General features: G+C 42.1%; 1 protein-coding gene across 3 annotated transcripts in view; it reads right to left on the reverse strand.

The window, feature by feature from the left end:
• Positions 1-1,952: 1,952 nt before the first annotated feature.
• The window catches only part of SETD7 (SET domain containing 7, histone lysine methyltransferase), a 37,746-nt gene continuing 17,069 nt past the window's right edge, over positions 1,953-22,629 (reverse strand). For all 3 annotated transcript variants that reach the window (XM_033133754.1, XM_033133753.1, XM_033133755.1), the window contains exons 4-9: positions 22,011-22,212; positions 17,725-17,914; positions 11,995-12,076; positions 9,552-9,669; positions 6,710-6,867; positions 1,953-2,923 (exon numbers count right to left, since the gene is read on the reverse strand). In XM_033133754.1, coding sequence (XP_032989645.1) covers positions 2,743-2,923; positions 6,710-6,867; positions 9,552-9,669; positions 11,995-12,076; positions 17,725-17,914; positions 22,011-22,212 — 931 coding nt within the window. In that variant the 3' untranslated portion in view covers positions 1,953-2,742. The remainder of the gene's footprint in view (positions 2,924-6,709; positions 6,868-9,551; positions 9,670-11,994; positions 12,077-17,724; positions 17,915-22,010; positions 22,213-22,629) is intronic.

Raw genomic sequence — 22,629 nt, forward strand, 5'->3', positions numbered from 1 at the left:
TTACTTCCTTAGGGAACACCAACCCCTTGGACTTCTTTTTCCTACCTACATAACAGTGAATCTGAAGCCCCCCTTTGATTCTACCCTGTGGACAAAGCCTTACATTTGGCTTTGAGAGAGAGATAGAGAAAAAGAGAGAGAGAGAGTCTGTGTGTCTGTGTATGGCAGGGGGAGATCACAACCAGCAGAGCTAGACATGGACACAGAGGGAAAGAGAGAGAGAGTGTCTACATGGCACACAGAGCAAGACAGGAGCTCAGAACACAGAGGAGACAGAGGAACAGAGCGGGAGAGATCAGCTGGGGGTCTTGTTACATGCAGACACCCAGGCATTTTTACAGACAAGAGAAAGAGGAAGGAGAAGGAAGAGCCAGTAGACACATAGAAGAGAAGAGGGAGAAAGACAGAGAAAGGCTCTGCTTGGGTGTCTTGTTCCCTCTGATTTGTCTGAATGTCACAGACACACTGGTAGGTTTTAAACTCAGAGTGTTATCATTCAATATCTAATTTAAGAAATGGATTAGTTGGTTAATCACTACTTACAACTCTTCAATCCCTTTTATCAAAAAAGAAAAAAGGAAGAAAGATTCCATGTGAGTGGCGTAATGAGAGTAGCCCATCAGGACAGAAATCATAGCCCATTGCCGCCCCAGCCAGAGCAGAACCACCCTCAGGAACATTCAAAGCTTTGTAGCTGCATCATCGGTGTGACCTGTGTCGCCCTCTCCCTGACCTGACTCCACAACACAGCTGACTGGGGTTAATTAAAGCCATCTTTCTCTTCCTAATAACAGTCACTCACTTTGGGACCCATTTGAATTAAAGCACCTATCAGAATACCAAGATTGCCCATCTGTCACAGTTTACAGACCGGTCTCTTTCTACAGAATAGAAGGGATCCTATCCTGGGTGCCTTTTAACCTAAACACTCTCTTCAGTTCCTTTTGTGGGAGATCTGTCTGGCAGCCCTGACAACTTCTCATGTGTGAACCATCAGCTTGTCTGCCTGAAACCACTGCCACCTAGTTCCTCCAGCTCTGCTTTGCAAAAAAGAGAAGGGCTGCTTTTGTCACTGTCTTGAGGGCTGAGTCCTGTGCCCAGGGGCTGCCTGAACTGAAAGTCATGAGCAGCCCTGGATCAAGTATTTCTGTGAAATTCTTCCTAGTAAGAGCAACGTGTAACTGACAAGCAATATCAAGCTTCCTTCTGCCTGTTTCTTCCCTCTTTTCTCACACCCCATAAGCCTTCTCAGCCAGAGCTCGCCATGGGCTACAGCTTGGAAAGCTTCAGCTTTCAAGTCCAAACTGGCGGAGGCGACAGTTACTGGCATTGACACTTGCAAGTTGGAGCAACTGCTGTGCTCCAGACCTCCCAGCTGTCTCATCCAGGCATCTAAAGGAGACATAGCTATGGCATGTGGTGAGGGCGCTTACAAAAACCCCAAACTCCTGAATTCATTCAGAGCCATCGCAGTTATGTTACATACCTAATCAGCTAAACTAAAAACAGGGTTTTCTCCTTATTTCTGCAGGTGTGATTACATATGGCTTGCAAAATGGCTGAAATGCTACTGATAATCATCGCTTTTAAACTATACAGGTGTTATTCTTAATTCACAATGCTCTGAAGCAGATAAGTGCTGTGAAATTACAATGATAAAGAGTTTTAGCGTTAAGGTTTGATTTGTACCTAGTGATCAGTATGTCTCTCTTAATAGTAGCAATTAAAAAAAAAACTTGTGAATTCTGTGTTAGAATTCAAATTTGCTTTTTGACTTTTGAATTCAATGCACTGTGCCACAAGCCAGACTGCTGTATGTTATATACATTTAATGTGTATGCAAGGAGAAAAAAATTACTAGCACTATTGAAGATATTGCAAAATTGCCACAGTTACTGCTTAGAAATACTAAGTTCTCTCTCTTCTTTCTTAAATTATATATTACAATAACTTAATGCAAACAAAGTAAACTCTTCTCATCTTAAAGCAAAGATATCTTTGTTTACATGCGAGAATAATAATTCTATAATAATACCCCGGCCCTATGAGCCAGTTATTTATATCAGGACATAATAAGGAAGCAATGATATAGAAAGAGCCAGAGAGACCTACACACTGGCACTGACACAAAATCCATTGGGAAGTTTTCTCTTGTAAAAGGTAGCTCAGATAGAGAACAGGACTGAGGGGTGAAGTGACCCAAAGAGTGGGGTTCTGTTCGCTAGGAAAAAGAACAAAGCCATTCTATTGCAAGATACAGATCAAAGGTTAAAAGGCAAATTATACTACATTTAGAGAATAAAAATGTAGTAATTCTCTCTTCCATATGGCACATCTGCAAGTGTGATGACAACACAGTTTGCATTGACCATAGGAAAAAACAGCATGGAAAAACCACGGACTAAAAATGACTGAAAACCCTCCTTTCCCTTTTTCAGTCTCATCATTTGGCATCTCTGAATGTGGTACAGATTTAGAATTGAACCACCCAAGGACATCATGCTGTCTTATTCAAGTGCTCGACAATCCCTCTCAGTAGGACGTTGTTGCAGGGCTAGCTAATTTTAAATCTGGTATGAGTAATACAGTCAAACCTAGTTAGTATGCGAGAAAGTTGTTGTGAACGCAGAGTGAGAGGACGTGATGTCACAGCACGAGTCCCTGGTTGTTCCGTTGTCGGATACACGAAGTGCATAGATCCAAGTTTCGACTGCCGGTCTCTGAAGCCCAGAGCCTGGCCCCTCACTTCTGCTGGGTGGCCTGGAAGGCCTTCAGCTCCACCTGGTACCACTCGGGGGCTTCAGGCCCACTCTTCCCTGGGGGGCTGTGGTCATAGCCATAAGCCACGGTGAGCTCCTCGTTGACTTCCACAGCTCGGAGTGTGCGGATGCATTTGATGGGCCCAAAACGGGGGTGGACAAACCTAGACATCAAGATGTGCACAGTCATTCCGGGGCAGGTGAGGGGCACAGGCGCGGGCGGAGGGGGCTGATGCGGGAATCACACCTGGTGTAATGCTGACACCATGGGTAGGTCCTCAACGAGTGCTAACAGGAGACCTGCGGGGCTGGCATCTTTCAGACACCCCCTGGTGATTCATAGGCACATTAAACTTTAAAAAGCACTGCTCTTATCTTTCTTTTCGAGCATATTTGGCCCTCTGTATTTATAAACCAACAATCATGGTCAACATCAAAAATCTGTCCTTAATGAGAAATCGGATCCGTCAACCTTTCAGCTCCTCGGGCCTGTGGCATCAGATTACCCGGCTGCACCTGGGGGAGGGGTCGGGGGAGGCGTTACCAGGGCACTTTTGGAGTTGTAAGATCAGCCCTGTGGGTTTCCAAAAGCAAAAATCTCTGTATGCCATCCTATACAGATAAAGGAAGTGTTCCTTCCTAGCAAAATCGTAGATGCAGGTTTCTCTTCAAGAGGGAAGTCTAGAACTATCTGCCAATTTCCCTGTGAAGTATCCCGTGAAGGGAGCAGCCTCTCATCCTGGATGGAGTCCTTTCAGAAACGGAGGCTGGGCTGTGACTATGTATATACCTCCGCCAAAGGCTCCCAACCCGGATCCCCTGCCCAGCTCCCTTCAGGAGGACACGAAATAAATAACGGACTCAGCTACCCTAACAGCTGCTGAAACCCAAAACGGGTGTAAGGCATGGCCAGAAAGAAATGAGCTTTATTTTTATACGCATGTGGTCAAATCAGTCTCATTCATTTATTGTCACATTTTTAACAAAAGGCATTGAGACACCAAAGGAGAAGGTTCCAGGCCCAGAGTATTTTGGTGCATAGGGCATGAGTCAAGTCCTTGGCTGGTTCCCTCTAACGGTGGCGGGAACGGAATATGTCTGTGGCTTAGGGACATCTTTTATGTGGGGTTAAAAGGAACAATGTCATCCTTACTCCAAGAGGGTCGCTATGTCCACCCTACTCGGGGGCCATGATTCCCCGAAAGCCTACTTCAGTTGGGGTCGGAAGACTCTAATGTGAGTGCTGGTTCCACACGTGATCATTGCCTCCTCTTGAAAGCTCACCTTGGTATCTATGTCTGAATCTCACTTCCCTCTTCCCTCGTCTGCAAAATCATGGTAACACTAGTCACCCTTATCCGACAGGAGTTGTTGTGACAAAATAAGAGTCACCTCACACGGTGCCTGGCACCAAATGAGGCCTCAACTAGTATTAGTTACTATGGTGAGCATATGCATGTGTGAGAGAGACAGCGTGGTCAGGGATTCAGGAATTCCTTATTAAAATCACAACTCTTTTGTCTCTAAAATAGTTCATTAAAAAAAAAAAAAAAAAAAAAACTCCTGAAATGGAGCTCTAGTTTCGTCTTTTGGTACACTGAAAAATGTCCTGTGAGAAGCCTAAGGCTTCTCTTACAACCCTCTTGTATTTTCATTTTCCTGCTCATTATCTTGATTTTCAGAGAGTAGAAAATGGACAGACTGAAAAGAAAGAGCTCAGTTTCAGGTGTAGGCTGTTCCAGGGGGCGGGCGCTAAGACACAGCAGTTCAGAACACTTAGCTCCTTTGAGAGACCAGCATGTGCTGTCTGTGACCTGGGATGGTGACAGGAGCTGCCCCACGGAGTCCCTGGGAGGACTGCATGAGAATGCACGAGAAGCACCGCATCGGCCCAGAGTGAGTGCGCAGAAAATGATAGCTTGTCGACATGCTACCTGTATTTACGACTAGGGAAGTCGTTCTCGACTGTGTGTCCATTTGGCATCAGGTACCAGACTACAGTGAAAACAAAGGCGTTGTTTTGTTTATGTGGAGTGTGCGTAACAATACCGATGCTTTTAGAAACAAGTAAGTGTCCCGAATTGATACCTGAATTGTATATTTGATTATCCTTCAGGTGGTCTTCCCATTGCCCCAAATAACTAATTGGTCATGTTGGACTTTTAAGAAATAACCCTGAAGAGTACAGGGACTTGATTTTATACAAAATGGTTCCTTCACTTCTGTCCTGCTCTCTCTTCTTTTTGGTGAGAAAAATCACGTCCTTACAGTGACATTACAGAACCGATTTGCTTTGAAACAGCAGTCTAAGTAGGTAGCTTGTGTCATCAGTTACCCCTGCTTTAAAGGGCTGTTGTTCAGCTGCGTGCAGCTTGAAACCATGTGTTGGCCTAATTCACATTGGCTACGAAAGCCTTGGCGTTAATAACAGTGTCAGTTTCATTTCACATGACACACGTCCTTTGCCATTTCTACCCGCCCTTTAAACAGAAGTTGTAGCTTCAGTACTTGTTGCTGACTGCCGAGGAGAGCAGTCACCGCCAGAGCCATTTTTAAGCCATCTCAGGGATGCAAGAAGGGACAGTCAAATCCTGGCAATTTTCCTACAGATTAAATGCACGTGATCTGACCCTGCTTATGTTAACAAGCTAGAGGACGGAGGGACTGCAAGCTACCGCTGAGCAGGAAAGGATGCACCCAGCTCCGTGGCTCCCAGGAAGAACTGGCATTCTCAGCGTCAGCGAAGGACAGCAGTGATGATAGGACAAAAAAAATCCCAGTGCATCCTTTCATCAGAGATGCTGACTTTGGGAAGAGAACATTCAGGGGGCACATGAAAACTAAAATATTTGGAGGACTACTAGGTGGAAGAGAGATTGACATAATGCACGACAAAGGGAGACAATTAGGGCCAACGGCTGGGTGTGACAGGAAAACCATTTAGGCTCAGTGAAGAGACCTTTCTAATCATCAGAGCCCAAAAGCTAATTTCATAATATCTGTTTCAGTTTGCCCAGACAGCTGCCTTCAGGGATAAGAGTAAGCTCCCCATTGATGGCAGTTTCCAAGAAGAGGTTCAATAAACAGTTGGAAGGGGAGGCTCAAACCACGAGAGGGAGGTAGGATTATTTGATTTTTTTAAATAGCAGTTTTGTTGAGATGTAATTCACATATCATAAAATTCATCCATTTAAAGTGAACGATTCAGTAATTTTTCAATGGTGCAACCATCACCACTATAATTTTAAAAACTTTCATTACCCTCAAAAGAAACCCCATACTCATGAGAAACCCCCACTTCTCCCCACTCCCCCCAGCTCTAGGCAACCAGTGATCTACATTCTGTTTCTATGAATTTGGCTATAGTGGACAATTCATATAAATGGTCTTTTGTGGTTGGCTTCTTGCACTTGGCATATGTTTTCAAGGCTCATCCATGCTGTAGCATGTGTCAGTACTTCATTCGTCTTTATTGTCAAATAATAGGCACTCTCTGATTTTATAGGTCTTTTCCAACACTGAGACTGCAGGCCATATGCTTAGGATTTTATTTTCCTCCTTCCTTTCACATCATAAAAGGGTTCCCTCATGTCCACTATGCAGAGTAATTTCAATTTTTACTATTTTAAATACCACTATCCTTAATTTTCCAGAATGAGACACCTGAAGGACAAAAATGAGCCATAATAAAACAGTAACCACTAAGTATGGTATTTCCATAGCATTTCTACTCTTTAAAGCACTTTTCCATTTCTTAGCCTGCCAAGGCCCAAGAGTGGGGCTGTTTAGATTCTGAGTTTCAAGTCATAACCGTGAGACCCCTGGCGGGGGACCCTTGGAGATTCTGAGGGAGTGGCTTCATCTGGGGCAGGATAACACCTTTCGCCAGCCCCCCTCCACTTCAGGGCCCCGAGGCACAGATCTGCCCAGCAGCTAAGTGTCACACTTACATGTCGTAGGTACAGTTTGGAGTGAAGGAGTGATTTGCCTTGTGTCCCAAGGAGGCACAGTACTTGGACACGTGGTTGTAGGGCTCAGGCACATCAATGACCGTTTCTTCATCAAGAGAGAGGGTGTTCCCATTAAGGGCCCAGTCTCTGCTGTCAACCTGCAAAAAGCAAAAAAGGTGAGCATGAGAGGGGACCTTTCTCCCCAAAGCTTAAAGGATATCGATATAGGTAACTCATTTGTCTTTGAACTTCAGGGTTTGAGTGCCACGAACTTGCAAAGAGCCTAAGGTATCCCTCCACTGTTGATGGTACAAAAGACATATGTGGCCATCCCTGGGGAGCTCAACTTCCTATTTATTGATTGTTGCCTTATTTATATGAAAAAAAGGATTAAAAGTCCCTTACAAAGACACCCAAAAATATAACCAGATATCCCTCGGTTGTTGGTTTATTTGCTGCAGGCTGAGAACTGTCACCTCAAAAGTCTGCCAGCACCGCACTTAAATTTTTACACATCCAATCGTGTTTTAAAAAGCCCAAACAAAGCAGTTTCAGCCATTTAGAGCCTGCTTTCAAGGGGACCCCTCACTCCCCAGCTTTGAGCCACAGATAAGATAAACCAGACCATGAAGACCCAAGATAGTTGCTCTCCTTGGAGCTCTCGGGTCCACAGACTCCTCATCATGCTCTGTGTCACCTGGACAGGTATGATCTCTCTCTTTCTCGGGAGTTCCTGGCCCTCCTCCTCTCACGCTGGGAGGACATCCCCACTCATGCACCCTGTCCGAACCCCACCCAAGCTTCCTGTGTGCTACTGCCCCTTGGGGTCATGGCTTTTTCTTGGATCAGTCCCCAAATCCCTTGAACCCCTACAGTGAGGAAAAGAACGCAAAAGAAAAACGAAAAGAACCAGAAATATAAAGAATGGCAAACTGCACTCTAGGAAAGTCCCACATCTTTGTTACAGGTGGACGGGCAATCACTGTGACCAGCACAGTCACGGTTACTGGCCGCTTTCTCATCTGCAACAGGACTCACTCACTCACTATCTGCAGTGCAACCAACAGGCTTCCGGCCTCCAAACCACACCCCAGGATCTGCTGAGGCCAGTAGAGCAGCCTTTTGAAACAAAGACGATCACATTTGCGCACAAACAAAACTGTTGACTTTCAGAGGCATACCAACTCTCCCGCCTCTAAATTACATTTAAGCTGTTATGTGTATCCGATATTCATTCAAGAGATACTTACTGAGTGCCTGCTGTGTGCCAGGCACTGTTGTAGGTGTAGGGATAGAGCAGTGATGAGAGGGGAAAAAAAATCTTTATGGATCTTAATATTCCAGACCTGTCTTGTGATATTGATATGTGACACTTGGTATGCCATGAAATAATTAAGCTACTATTTATTATTATGTTGCCATTAGTTGTGTGTTCTTATCCCCCCAGCAGAATCTAAATTTCAGGAGGGCAAGGAGGTTGCCTCATTCATTTACCCAGAGCCAGATTCTGGGATGTGAAACCCTGCTCGAACTCAGCGGGTTGCTGTATTTGTGACCTTGGGCAAATTGCTTAACCTGTCTGGGCTTCAGTTTCTTTATCTGTGAAAGATTTGAATAAGTAAATTATATATCAGTATCCTGAGCCACCTTTCATATGCTGAATTTCTGGGGCTCTCAGGATTGCTAATCCAGCGGTCTGGTCGTCGCGGGGTCATTGTGTGCCAGACCACCGCTCAGGTTGAGTGCATCGCCGTGTGACTGCTTTGAATGTGCAATAACTTCGTTATTTCATGGCGTTTCCCCCTTCTCACTCCATAGCCGTAAGTGAAAAGTGACGGCTTGAATGTGGGGTATGAGTGATAAATCTAAATCCCATACACTCGATACAAATCAGAGCAGGATGGCGAGCACAACCTACGCTGGAATCGTTGAACTTTCTGCTCTTAAGCAGATACTTAAGGAAGTTAATTGTGAAGTGAAGAAACAACAACAGAAACAAAATATGAAATCTTGGAAATACAACAAAGATTGTGTCTTAAAGGCAAGAAGTGATTCGACTCTTTAACTTTTTATTTTAAATTATTTTTTGGCAATAGAAGCCAGGAAGGGGATTGATTGTATAGCTTTTGCACAAACAGGGGGTCTTTTTATAAAGCTCCCTGCCCAAGGTCAGAAATTAGTTGTTGACAAAGTCCAACTGGATCTCAGTTTTTCAGACACTGGGTATTGTCCAGGACAAAGCAATCACTGTATCATTGAAAGAACCACCCCGCTTTCTATAAAATAGTTGTGGACCTCCAAAGAAAAATCATTTTAAGACTCACAGAGGAAAACATTTGCTACAGGCTGAATGTTTGTTCCCCCCCCCAAATTCACATGTTGAAACCTAACCCCAACGTGGGGGGCTTTGAGAGGTAATTAGGTCATATGGGCCCGCATGAATGGAATAATGGCCTTATATAAGGGATCCCAGAGAGCTCCCTCACCCCTCCCGCCATGTGAGATTACAGAGAAAAGAGGGCCATCCATAAACCAGGAAGCAAAGTGGACTTTTGGCAGACACCAAATCTGCTGACACCTTGACCTTGAACTTCTGAGCCTCCAGAACTCTGAGAAAGAAATTTTTGCTGTTCATAAGCTACCCAGTCTATGGTAGTTTTGCTCTAGCAGGCTGAAGACTGCTATAAGACAATATCCAATCAATTTTACAAAAAAGCCTATCTGTTTGTTCCTTTACATTTCTAATAAATACTAAAATAAAGGCACTAATGAGAACATAAAGGGTGTTTGAAGCAAAGCCCTTTAACAAATCGAGTGGATTTTCCACTTCTACTCCACTCACCTCTTGGTGTGTAATTCGGACTCCATTATAAAAAGACATAACAGTATTAGGTCCCACTGCTACCTTTGAGAATAGTCCTTCTCCAGCACTGGAAATGAGAGATTCAGCAACATAAACCCTAAATAGCAAAAAGAGTCAAATAATGATTCTTTAAGTTTGATATGTCACTCCTTACACCAACCACCAAAATATCATTATGGCTACTGAATCCAAACTGTCAGTTCAGTAATAATCTAATGAGGAAAAAGGGAGGGAGGAAGGGAAGGAGGAAGGAAGGAAGGAAGGAAGGAGGGAAGGAAGGAAAGTTAAAATATTTTGGCACTGGAAATTGAAGAACTGGTGCTTATATCTCTTTTGAGAGTGATGTTCGAAATGTGTTCTCTAATAAGAGGGTTATTATGGGACATTCATAAAGCAACTCAGTGCTTGATACCAGGTTTTAAAAAATTTATGTTTTTAGTTAGTGTCAATTTTCACTGTCTTCCTAGACAAATAAAACATTTTCCAAAGGTAGTTAAAGTGATACCCAGGTTTGTCAGTGCCAAATAGGAGGGAAAAAATGTTTTAAAGTCCCAAGATGAATCTTTTATGTGAAAGCATGACAAATAGTTAATAAAATCCATCCAAAAAGCACTTCCCAACAAAGAAGTTTATAACAGGTCAGCTGACTCTGGTCCAGGGGCCAAATCTGGCTGCCCCTCATTTTTGTAAATAAAGTTTTATTGGAACACAGCCAAACCTATTTGTTTAGTATTGTCTATGACTGCTTTAGTATTACAAAGGCACAGCTGAGTAGTTGCAATAGAGACCCACAAAGCCTAAAATCTTTACTAGGTGGCCCTGTATAGAAAAAGTTCGCCCACCCCTTGTTTTACAAGAAAACAGCACTCGTGATTATTGAGCCGGATTTAACAGAGAGCACACGCTCCATCAACTGTTTCAGTTCCTTCGGGCACTGGGGTGTGATGGCTCTAGTGAAACTGGTCATCTGTAATTTCTGTTACACGGACCTCACGCTTATTTTATGGAGTGGAAGACTGAATTACTGCTTCCAACTCTTTACTCCCTCCTGTGAGGGAACTATACATCCTGCCACTTTGCCACATAACCTTGCGGTGTTTCTTCAGAGCTAGCAGAGGCTACGTCCCTGCCTGACTGACTTTGAGCTTGGTCGTATGATCTGCTTTGCTATTAGAATGTGGGCAGAGTGACTGCACGCCAGGTCTCAGGTGTTATGAAGCATGGCAAGCTTCTGCCAGCCACCTCCAGAGTTTCCATTCATCGCCTCAAGAAGAAGATGGCCCCGGTGGCTCTTGCTCCTTTAGCCTGAATTTTGGAATGAAGACATGTGAAACAGACCTGAACCCAACTTGAAACCTGGAGTTCAGCCTAGTCCAGCTGATCTGAGATGAGCCCAGTCAAAAGTGACTGAACCTCGGCCAACCCACAGAACCTTGAGTGTGAAATAAAAGGTTTGCATTCATAAACCCCTGGTAAGTTTTGAGGATATCGGTATGCGACATCATCACAATGACAGTAACCAAAAAGACATACGTACAATGGTGATACTGTGGTGTTTCAGGGCTAACAAGAGACCAAACCCTTCCCTTTGTAAATGGGCCAGAGCCTCATGTCAAGAAAGAGACCGTTCACTCATTATGACATTGTGGGGTCAACCATGTCAGTTGAACCAAGAAGAGGCCTATTTCTCAGATGGGAGCAGAAAGTGAATGGAAACCAGTCTTTGTAAGCCAGGCTTACAAAGAGTGAAGCTGAGAGGAAACTACCTGCCGACGGTCTCTTAACTCATCAATAGGCCAGCTGCTAGGGAATAAGAAGCCCAGGAAGGCACCAGAGAAGCTATAGCAAGAATCAGGAGCTGAGTTTAGATAAGACAGGAAACGGAACAGGACTTGACACTTGGGGAGTGAGCTTATAGAGTCAGACTCTTGTAATTCATAAGCTGGAATGTTTTCATGCTTCTTATATTTTCTTCGTTTCACTCTTGTTCTCCCTTAGTGAATCAGTTGCCTTGCGTTCCAGCCGCCCTCAGCTGGGCTGAGTAGAAAAGAAGGCATTCTGGTCCCTGCCCAGGTTAGAGCTTTAAAGAGTGTGAAATGCTCCCCTAGAGGCCAGCATGTGGCACCAGAGCCCCGAGAAAGGGGACACCTGGGCAGGGCATAGCTGGCTGCCTGGCCCGAATGTAGAGATTTCATTCTAGAATGGATACACGGGCTGTTCTGTGCTTTCTCAGTGGAGAAACTCTCTTACAGGCACAGATTCTTTGTGAGAATAAAAACATTCTTCTTCAGAACATATGAACATTGTTTTCTGGTCAGGAACGTGGCCTGAGCAGAGGGCCACAGAGGACCATGAGTTCCCACCACCAGGGTTATTTAACCTCACGCAAACAGTGCCATTAAAACCACAAGGAAAAAATTACCTGTCTGATTCATATGGATCTGGAACAAGAGCACTGGTAGAAATGCAAGATGAAGTTGACTTATCGAAGTGGTACACCGAACCTAAAAAGCAAACAAAAATCTCAGTCTGGATACAGAGTTAGGGGAAAGCATTTCAAACTTCTCTGTGTCCATGGGACCAGGAAAAGTTAAATAACAAAAAATGTGGATTCAAGTTATACCAACTAGAATGAACTTCTTCAAAATAAATGGACACAGTGTTTAGATTTGCTCTTGAGTTTTAGTTTCAGGTCTTAATGAATAGCCATCAGAAGTAGCCCTTAAAATCCTATTTTTGTTTTAAATTTTCTTGATTCAAATGGTTTAAAAGATGCTTGCGTAATTAAAATTTTTAATCAAGAAAATGCTTTGTCATGAAACTTTGAGATCTCTCTGGTCAGATCATATTGGATAATGGTCTTAAAATTTTCTTGTGGTTTTCTTCATACTAGACACAGTCTATAGAATCCAACCACCCAGCCCTGGCACTTGTCTCTTTCACTAAAAATAAACATTTGGCTTCACCAGAATTAAGAACAGAACTACTTTTGATGAAGCATTTACAAAGTCATCCTATTTCTATTAAAGTGGTTCAAAAGCCAATTAGTAATTTATTCTAGAAACTATGGTCCTAGAATTAACCTCTGGCCTAGAATTAACATTGGTTCTCTGCAAAGGATTAGCCTCAGAGGATCACCCCAGAGCACAGTGAAGACACACAATGCTCCAAAGGCTAATGAGTAAAGAAACAAGTTTTGGAACTGGAGGGTTTGCTCCTGCAAAGTAAGTTATTTTAGGCACTAAGGCGTCACAAATAATTCCATTAAGCAATTCCTTAGAGGTTCTCAGGGGTTACCAGGACCTATTCCTTTTTTTATATTGCAATCAAAACCCAAATTAATGTCTCAAACTAAAAGTTAGAAAACAAACCAGTCAGTCAGTGTCTAACTAGGAAACAGACCATTAGAGTATTTTAAAGAGAGCTGAATTTAGGAAATTGGTTACACAGAGGATGGGAGAGCTGAGAAGCCAGATGGGGCAGTGAAGAGCCCAGAAACTGGCAAAAGCAGGATGCCACAACCTCAAGCCAGAAGGACAAAGGCAGAGCGGGGGTTCCTGGAGCTCTAGGTCTGGGGTAGCCTGGTGAAGCTGGAACTATGGGGACATTCCTGGTATAAGACGACGTCAGGAGAGAGGCCACAGCTTGAGATATTGCTGGACACAAAGAGGGCTTCTCCCTGCTCCCTTCTCTCTCATGTCCCTGGCCAGTGCCTCCAGTTGGCCAAACCCTGACAGAAGCCAGAGGCACAGGAGCCTGGGAAAGGCAGCCTATAAGGGGCAGACCCTCCTGCATAGAAGCAGGGCAGGAAAAGGCCGAGACATGCATCTGAGAGCACACTGGCAATGGACCAGCACACATTCCATTAAAGGAAGTTAGTTCAAAAGAAGGAAGAAAAAAAAAACCCACAAAAAAAACCACTTTTTTCCCCCCCTCGGGATCGGCTTTTTAAATTATTTTCATTATTTTTTAAAATTTATTTTTCAGTTACCGTTGACATTCAATATTATTTTATATTAGTTTCAGGTATACAGCATAGTGTTTAGACATTTATATAATTTAAGAAGTGATCCCCCTGATTAGTCTATGCATAGCCCCCTGGCACTATGCATAGTTATTACAATATTACTATATTCTCTATGCTGTACTTTACATCCCTGTGACTATTCTGTAACTACCAATTTTTACTTCCTAATCCCTTCACCTTTTTCACCCAGGCCCCCAACCCCTCTCCCATCTGGTAACTATCAGTTTGTTGTCGGTAGCTATGAGTCTGTTTCTATTTTATTTCTTAGTTTATTTTGTTCTTTAGAGTCCACATATAAGTGAGATCATGCAGTATTAGTCTTTCTCTGTCTGACTTATTTCACTTAACATAATACCTTCTAGGTCCATCCATATTTCAAGAGTTGTAAGATTTCATTCTTTTTTATCGCCAAGTAATATTCCATATGTACCATATCTTCTTTATCCAATTGTGTATCGACGGGCATTTAGGTTGCTTCTATATCTTAGCTATTGTAAATCACACTGCAATGAGCATGGGGGGTTATATATCTTTTCAAATTAGTGTTTTTGACTTCTTTAGATAAATACCCAGGAGTGGAATTGCTGGGTCATAAGGTTCTATTTTTAATTTTTTGAGGAACCTCCATACTGTTTTCCTCAGTGGCTGCACCAATTTGCAATCTCACTAACAGTGCACGAGGGGTTCCCTTTTCTCCACATCCTCGCAAATACTTGATTTTTGTTAATGTTTTGATGACGGCCATTCTGACAGGTGTGAGGTAATATCTCATTGTGGTTTCTATTTGTATTTCTCTGATGATTAGTGATGTTAAGCATCTTTTTATATGTCTATTGGCCATCTGTATGTCCTCTTTGGAGAAATGTCTATTCAGGGCCTCTGCCCACTTTTTAATTGGATTGCTTGTCTTTTTGGCATTGAGTTGTATGAGTTCTTTATAAATTTTGGATATGAACCCCTTATCAGATGTATGATTGTTGAATATACTCTCCCATTAAGTAGGATACCTTTTTGTTTTGTTGACAGTTTCCTTTGCTGTGCAACAACTTTTTAGTTTGATGTAGTCCCATTTATTTTTTCCCCTTTGTTTCCCTTGCCCAAGGAGATATATCAAACAAATCACATTTTTTAAACAAACTTTTTCTGTGGAATACACGTTTTATTATGCAGAAATTCTCCTATGAACTTCCATCTCTTTTCCTTAGACTAACACTCATCACAAACGTGCTAAATGCCAAGCACGTGCAAGCGCTGTGCTGGGGGCTGTGCAGATACACATAGGAGTAACAAATGTCTTTTCCTGCTTTCGGCGAATTGATGCCACCTTTCCCAAGGCTTGTTGTCCCTTCCTCTACTCCTGATGCTCCAGGCAAACAGAAGGCATTCTTTACTTTTCCTCCTTTTCTCTATAGTTTATACTAGGATCTTTGGCTAGAATTCATTTATTCACTTGACCAACATTGATTCTAAGAGGTGAGCCAAGCCTTAAAGCTGGAATAGGAATGAGCCAGGGACAGGACTTCCTTTGTGGAGATAAGGAGAGAAGCAATTCCAGCCAGAGGCATGGTAAAGAAATCAGCAAGAAGAAAGTGAAGACCTGGAAGCGATCTGTGGTTACAAAAATCTAAGGAGAAAGAAAGGGTGTGGGGGGAGAGGTCAGGAATATTTCAGGAGAGGTATTTGCATTCCGTTTTCCTTCTCCTTCCCTGACCATTGGGCCAGATGGCCACATGACCCTGTAAGACCTGATCTATTGGCTGATCAGCAGGTCAATAAATGTAACTGGAAGAGAGAATTAGGGAGAGAAGCAAAAGTGGCAGCACGCTAAAGATTTGTGCATGGCTTCTTTTGAGTCATCCAAAACAGCCATGGCTTCTGACCCTTCTGAAACCCGAATTGTTCATCAGTCCTTAAAATAGCTGAGACCTGCCAGAATCTTGACAGTGAACTCTCCACCCCACTCCCCTGCCCTGTTTTTGTTTGCCTTACGGTAGTTTGAAGAGGATGTTCGTTATTTGCAACCAGGGGTTCTAAGCAAAACCATCATTCCCCTAAGAATGATTACTCTGACTTTCCAAAATCTATTTTTTACTAATACCAAGAAGAATGTAGTAACAAGAACTTTCATTATGATATTTTATGGTAGGTGCCAAGATCTGTATTTTACAATGAAGAAACAGTTCCAAAAGGATAAATAAAAGTAACTTGCCCCAAAATATAATACAGTAAATGTTGGAGCTGAGACTCAAATTAAGTGATTCTTTTCTCCCCATTGTCATTATTTATTCCTTTCTAAATTTTAATGAAATTTATTGGGGTAACATTGGTTAATAATGTTATATAAGTTTCAGGTGCACAACTTTATAATATAGTATCTGTCTACTGTATTGTGTGTTTACCACCCAAAGTCTAGTCTCCTTCTGTCACCATATATTTGACCCCCTTTACCCTCTTCACAAATTAAGTGACTCTGAAGTTCAAGGATCTTGCCACTAAAAATGCTGCCACTTCTGAAGTTTTAAAATTTGCATCACCCATTGGGATCCTCCCCTGGCCTGAGTCTCCTCATTTCTGAACATTATAACATGTCTCCTTTCGGAACATACGTGAACAGCACAGATATTAGAGTGTGAAGTTCAACGATTGCTGTCGCACTTAAAAAACAACAACAAACAGCCTTTTGATTTGGGAATGATTTTAAATTTACAGAAAAGTTGCAAAGATAGTGTAGAGTTCAAACACCCCTCATGGTTTCTCCTAATGTTAACTTCTTATGTTACATGGCATGTTTGTCAAAATAAAGAGACCAACATAGCTATATTACTATTAACTAAACTCCAGGCTTTCTTCAGATTTCACCAGTTTTTCCATAATTTTTTTTCTCTTCCAAGACCCAACCCAGAACCCCACATTGCATTTAGATGGCCTCAATTTTTAACAAAAAAAAAAAAAAAAAAAAGAGATATTTAAAACAACCCAAGTTGGACCTAAATGTAAAGTTCCATATGTTCTATTTTTGGACAAAATCTCCCTTTGGAGAGTCTCCTTCAGATCACAAATAGCTAAAGATTATTTAGGCCCCTTAATGCCTACATTTATTATCTGTTCTTGTTTCTCTCTTTATAGCTTAACTTGGATTGGAAATACATGCATATACTGTTTTCAAGGAATCAGACCAACTCAAACAGCTTTCCTATGTGGTACCACTCAAAATACTCAAAAAAGTCTTGATTTTTTTTTTCCTTATCTATTTTCCAGATTTTTTACAATATAAAATTTTATAATCAGAAAAAAATGTTTTGTGTACTCTACTGTACTTCTAAAAGGAAATAGGATTTTTTTCCTAATATGGATTCCAGGGGGCTCACTCATGTATCAAGTGTGTACTCCAGGCAGATGCCAGGTTCTGAAGAGGGCAGGGATCCCAATATGCATGTATTTTTCCCAATCAGAGCTCAAGCTGAGTCAGCTTTACAATTTGTACCAATTTGGAGATCAGCCTAATTTGATTCTTTAATGTTATTAATCTGTAGTTCCGTTTTTTTCTGAAATATCATGTTTGAAATTGATTGGATTACTGCTGTCATTTCTTTACTCGTTCCCTGTATTTGAATTATGCAGCTATACCCTTGTCATGTGACTTTTCAGCATCTGCTGTGAAAGTGCCTGGTGTATATTTCACTGCCCCACTGATGTTTGGCTTCACCATGTGACTTTGCTTTGACCAATGAAACGTGGGTGAAAGTGACATTGTGTCAGTTCCAAGTTGAGGCTTTAAGAGGCATCACAGGTGTCTGCTCATGCTCTGGCCTCCTGTGACCCACCTGAGAAGATCTTGACACAGGTTGCCACTGTCCCTTCCAACTGGGCCCTAGAATGAAGACATACAGCGCAGACTAAAACCTGACTAAAAGCTTCAGGGCTACCCTGGTCCAGCCAAGCCCCGCCGGGACGAGCTGGTCAGCAGATTTGCGTTTGCTGTGGTAAACTTTTGAGGTGTTGAGGTGTCTTTTATGCAGCAAAGCTGATAAAAGTGGACTAGACGAAGAAATGAACTTCTCTCATATAAGCCCTAACAAACTGCTTTGGAATTAGAGCAGCCCCCCTGAAGCAGATTCCACTTACTTCCGGGCGTCAGTTGAAAGTGGGGCCTTCCTTCGTCAGTGGACACCAGGGTAGCCAGCTTTCCTTCTATCATCTCTCCATCGATGAATTTTCCATACAGTGCAGTCCTCTCATCGGGGTACACATAAGCTACCTTCTCTCCAGTCATCTCCCCGTCTTCATTTACTTCTCCTACAAGGCTGCCTCCATCCTAATGGGAGAAACCAAAACCCAGAGAAGGTTATATATAGTATTTATCTCTATGACATGCATTTCAAGAAATTTCTCTTCTGTACTCCCATGGTTCATAGCACTAATATGGATCGTAACAGTTTAAGAACTCAGAACTTTTCAAAGGAGTGCAAAACCCATGATGCCTATCTCCCTATCCAGCCCCATATGGATAAACTTCTAGAAGTTATATGCAGAGGGGCAGAGAGGCCTGATTTACAGTCAGAGATTGAGTTGCCATTTATAATCCTGCACAAGTTACTGATACTCTATCTTGGTTTATGATCTAAGAAACAAATATGTCATATTTGTAATATTAGTTACAAACATTTAAAGGAAATGTAACTACGTGTTACTTTGGGCCAATACCAGATATGATGAGGCTCTGTGGCAAGACAGTCTGACCCACTATTCATACGATTTCACTTCTCAATGTTGTATTTTGGATTGCCTGTCTGTTGGGAAAATCTTTAGTTCAAATGTATGTAAGAATTAATTTAGTGTATGTGAGTGAAGAGAGTTGTCTGCATTTTCTAGGAGATAAACAAAAAGGTCTTCTGGACACTACCTTTCTGAGAATCCTGTACCATCACTTTTTTGGGAGTTAGAAGAAAAAGTGAAAAAAGATCAACTAAATTCCACTCCCTTCCCCATCACTTCTTCCTTCCCAATCTTCTTGATTTACTGCTCCCTCCTGCCTCTTTCCAGGAGAGAAGCCAGCTGTGCTTCCTGTTTAATTGTCACTTACTTCATTCCTAAGGGTCATTAAATGCTTTAGGGCAGAGGCTGTCATAGAATTCTATATCCTGGTAAGTGCTAGGGACACAGAAGGTAATCTATATACATATACATACATATATATATATTTGTAATTTTTTATAAGTTTATTAGGTTGGTGCAAAAGTAATTGTGGTTTTTGCAATTATATTTTTAACCCACAATTACTTTTGCACCAACCTAATATTGAGCTAAACTGATGAAATATGGCAAGGAGCAAGATCTCAAATGCTCCCGATCCATAAATACTTTTTGAAGTGACTTGGAATACCGAAAAATAATCTAATATTAGGTTGGTGCAAAAGTAATTGTGGTTTTTGCAATTATTTTTAACCTTTTAAACTGCAATTACTTTTGCACCAACCTAATAAATAATCACAAAATAATCTAATCTAGACTGCAAGAGTTGTCTCCTTCCCCCCACCAGAAGGTCCTTATGATATAACTTTGAAATTCTAAGACCTCTATGGATTTGATGTAACAATAGTAATACTAGGATATCTTCTAAAAGCTTGGTTATTTCCCCAACTCAGAGGTTCTAGGAGCAGCTACTCAGAGTCAGTGATGGAGGATGATTTCTCAGTGATCCCAAAAATGCTGCTTACTGAAAGCCAGCAGGAACGAATAACATCGGGTACATGATTTCTGCAATTCCCTGAATCTAATTGCTCTTTGGAGAAAAAAAGGTTATAAACTAAAAAACGAACCACAGCACTTCATAGAAAGAAAAATACTTGGAAGTGTTTTTTCACGGAGAAAGTGCATTAGGGATCAATTACAGCTTCCTCCTCCCCGAGTTAATTCTTAATAACCCAGCATAAAAGGGTCTGACGCTTTCTGCAAGACCTGCCTTCAGGCTTCCGTGGCTATTTAGCTGAAGGGTGTTAGAGCTTTTGTGCTTCTTATATGCCCAAACGAATATAAGCCATCAGCGGTGCTGTTTATTCTGCCTTTCTAGGGTCTTACATTTTTTTTCCCTTACATGCTTTAAACTTCTGGTTTTGGGGGCAAGTGAATTTATTTGTCTAGAATAATAAAGCAGAGATTCTACTTTTATTTCCAAAAGGGGTTATGAATTTTTAATTAAAAACTTGACCGCCCTGTCCCAGGGTAAAATTTTGAAAAAAAGAAGCTGTCCATAGAGTGAGCTTATAAATACTGCAGGGAGAATCAGTAGTTTTTCCTCCCCTTGTTTCTGCTTTGACCCCAGGTAACAGAAACTTCCTCGTCTGCGGTGTCAGGGAGGGTTGGGGAAGAAGCCGTTTTCTCTCCTCTGCCCAGTGGCTCCTTCTCTTGAGAGGAGAACTCATTAGTGAGAAGGCAGAGTCTGACACCCACTGACACCCATCTCGCTATTGGGTTGGGGTTAGAACAGGAGAAAGCCTGCTGCTCCCATGTGTCCTGCTGCATGTTTGCTCACCGTCTCCAGGGGCCTGGGAACTGGCAGTGCCCATGGGTACACCTGTTTACCTCTCCACTACTGTCCTCCCCTTAGGGGAGCTCCCCCAGGGAGATCCTGCTTCCCCAGGGGAAATCTGCAGCTTTCTAGTTGCTCTGTCTGCAGCTGGTCCAGATGTTCGGTTCAGAGGGGAAGGTAGGAGCCCACACCACCTCTCCAATCCAACACTGCCATAATAAAACCCACACTGTTATCCCTGACACCTCTGCCTGCTTCTTAGTTGATTCTGAATCCAGAGAGCAAAGGGGTGGGATTAGCCCCCTCCACTGCCAAGAGCCACTGGAGAGAAGGCTATTGTTCTCAACCACATTAATTTGACAGCTTATAACTCCCCAATGTTTCCTTCCCATGGCAGAGTCTTCTCTTCGCGTTTAATAAGATAATGATTAATCGGGGGATCACTGCATACATTATATAAATGTCTAACCATTATGCTGTACAGCTGAAACTAATATAAAATAATCTTGAACGTCAGCTGAAACTGAAGAAAATAAATAAGTAAAAAAAAGCTACTAAGGCTAAAGGCTAAAATGTAGCTGCCCATTTAGGTTTCAAAATGCAACTACAAAGAGGAAGGTGGATCCATTCGGTCAGTGCATCTTTGATCTCTAGGGACTTAGTTGATCATAGTCACAAGTAAAATGACAGGTAGTGGGAGAATCTGCGAAACCACATTTTGCCTCTTTCTCACACACATCCTCACGCAGAGTTCCACTTCTCCTGACTTCAAGAATCACTGTCCTATCAGCGGCAAGAAGTTCACCCCGCGTACTCATGAAGCAAGGAAGCTTCAGGTCTTTCTAAATGAGTAAGTGGCCCCCACCACAGCCCTCTTCTCGCTCCTTCTAGGCAGTGACTGAAAGGACTTCTGATCTGTTGCAGATCCTATCGAGAGGATGTGTAAATGCTTTAGAAAATGTTTTTAAAATGTTTTACTATGTTCTTTGATTATGCCCTGTTCCCAGAGTATAACATTTTTTAAGAACAATAATGGATAAGTAGATCTGGCTGGGACTACTTGTCTTGTTCTACATGTAATAAATACTTTGTTTTTATTAATACTTTTTAATCATAGGAAGATAGGGTTCAGAGTAAGGAAAAATATATTTCGACTGAAGCTCTAGATACAATAAAATATTAGATAAAATATTTTCTAAGGTCGATTTTCTGAAACATTTTCTGGAAATTTACTAACAACAGATGGGATGTTTGAAATGCAAACAAAATTTACAGCATTAATTCCCAATTATGGTTTTTGCCACATCTTTTTGCTCTAGTAAACTCCAGACATATCATAAAATGTTATCAAATACTCAAAGCCAAGTTAATTTTAATCAATTTAAGCAATATAAACCACAAATCACCTTATTAAACAATAAAATTGTAAAATCAAGTAACTACAGTGTAGTAAGTCCAAAAAGATGGGGAATTGCTGGATTAGTTTTTGCATATGAGAAACAGAATGAAATTAAATGCAACTATGAAATATTCCACCATCTCTTTCTATAGTAAATCAAAGAAATATTGTTTAAAAGTTCTGTATTTTTGTCTTCATTAGTGGTACGCAATACAACCAATTGGTCTCAGTTTGTTTTAGTCATCCCTGAATCATCCCTTTCCAAACCAACTGAAAAGAAACTCATGGAAGGTGGAAGGACTGGCAATCTAAGTCACTGACAGGACATAGCCCTTGAACTGTTGGCTTCAGCTACTGTGACTCAACATTCACGGCTTCACATTTGCTGATGTAGAGAATACATTTTACTCTTTATTGTGAAGAGTCAAAGCATTGTCTTAAAACATGCTATTTTCCAGCAAAATGTCCCATCGCAAGGCTTACTGGGAAATATATCCAGCATACTCCGTGCCGAATATTATCTTTATATTGTCCCTTGAAGATCAGTCTCCCGTCTGTGTCGTATTCCTGAGCCGGACCATTCAGCTCTCCATCCACATAGGAGCCCTGGAGAACGCCGCCATCCTCATACGTGTAAACACCCTGGCCCTGCAGGGCGTCGTCCACATAGTAGCCCTCCAGGGTGCTGTGAGACAAGGAAGCACACAGGCAGTCGTCAGACCATGAGTCAGCTCACATCCAAAAGCCCCTGATCACCCTCCTGAATTCTCCTAGATTTCTGGGAAAAATACTCCTGAAATGTGGGTGGGATTATGAACATACAGGGAGATTTCATTCTTAATCCCCTGGTTCCTATGAATGCATTTTCTCTGCTGGAGGAAATAGAGAAGAAAGAAGCCACAGATAGAAACTGAGAACAAGCCTCATCTGAGTATGTCTCTAAGACTAGATGCTGACCATTCCCTGGCAATAGAGATTCTGGTGTCACGCTTTCCCCATATAAGCCACTCAGGCCTAATTTCCCTCACAAGTGGTCCAGAGTCCACTGGTAGACCCAAGGATCTTTCAGTTGGCTTGCATATAGTTAAAGTGGTCTCCAATA

This window comes from Rhinolophus ferrumequinum, chromosome 18 (assembly GCF_004115265.2).
Source record: "Rhinolophus ferrumequinum isolate MPI-CBG mRhiFer1 chromosome 18, mRhiFer1_v1.p, whole genome shotgun sequence".
NCBI classification, from domain to species: Eukaryota; Metazoa; Chordata; class Mammalia; order Chiroptera; family Rhinolophidae; genus Rhinolophus; species Rhinolophus ferrumequinum.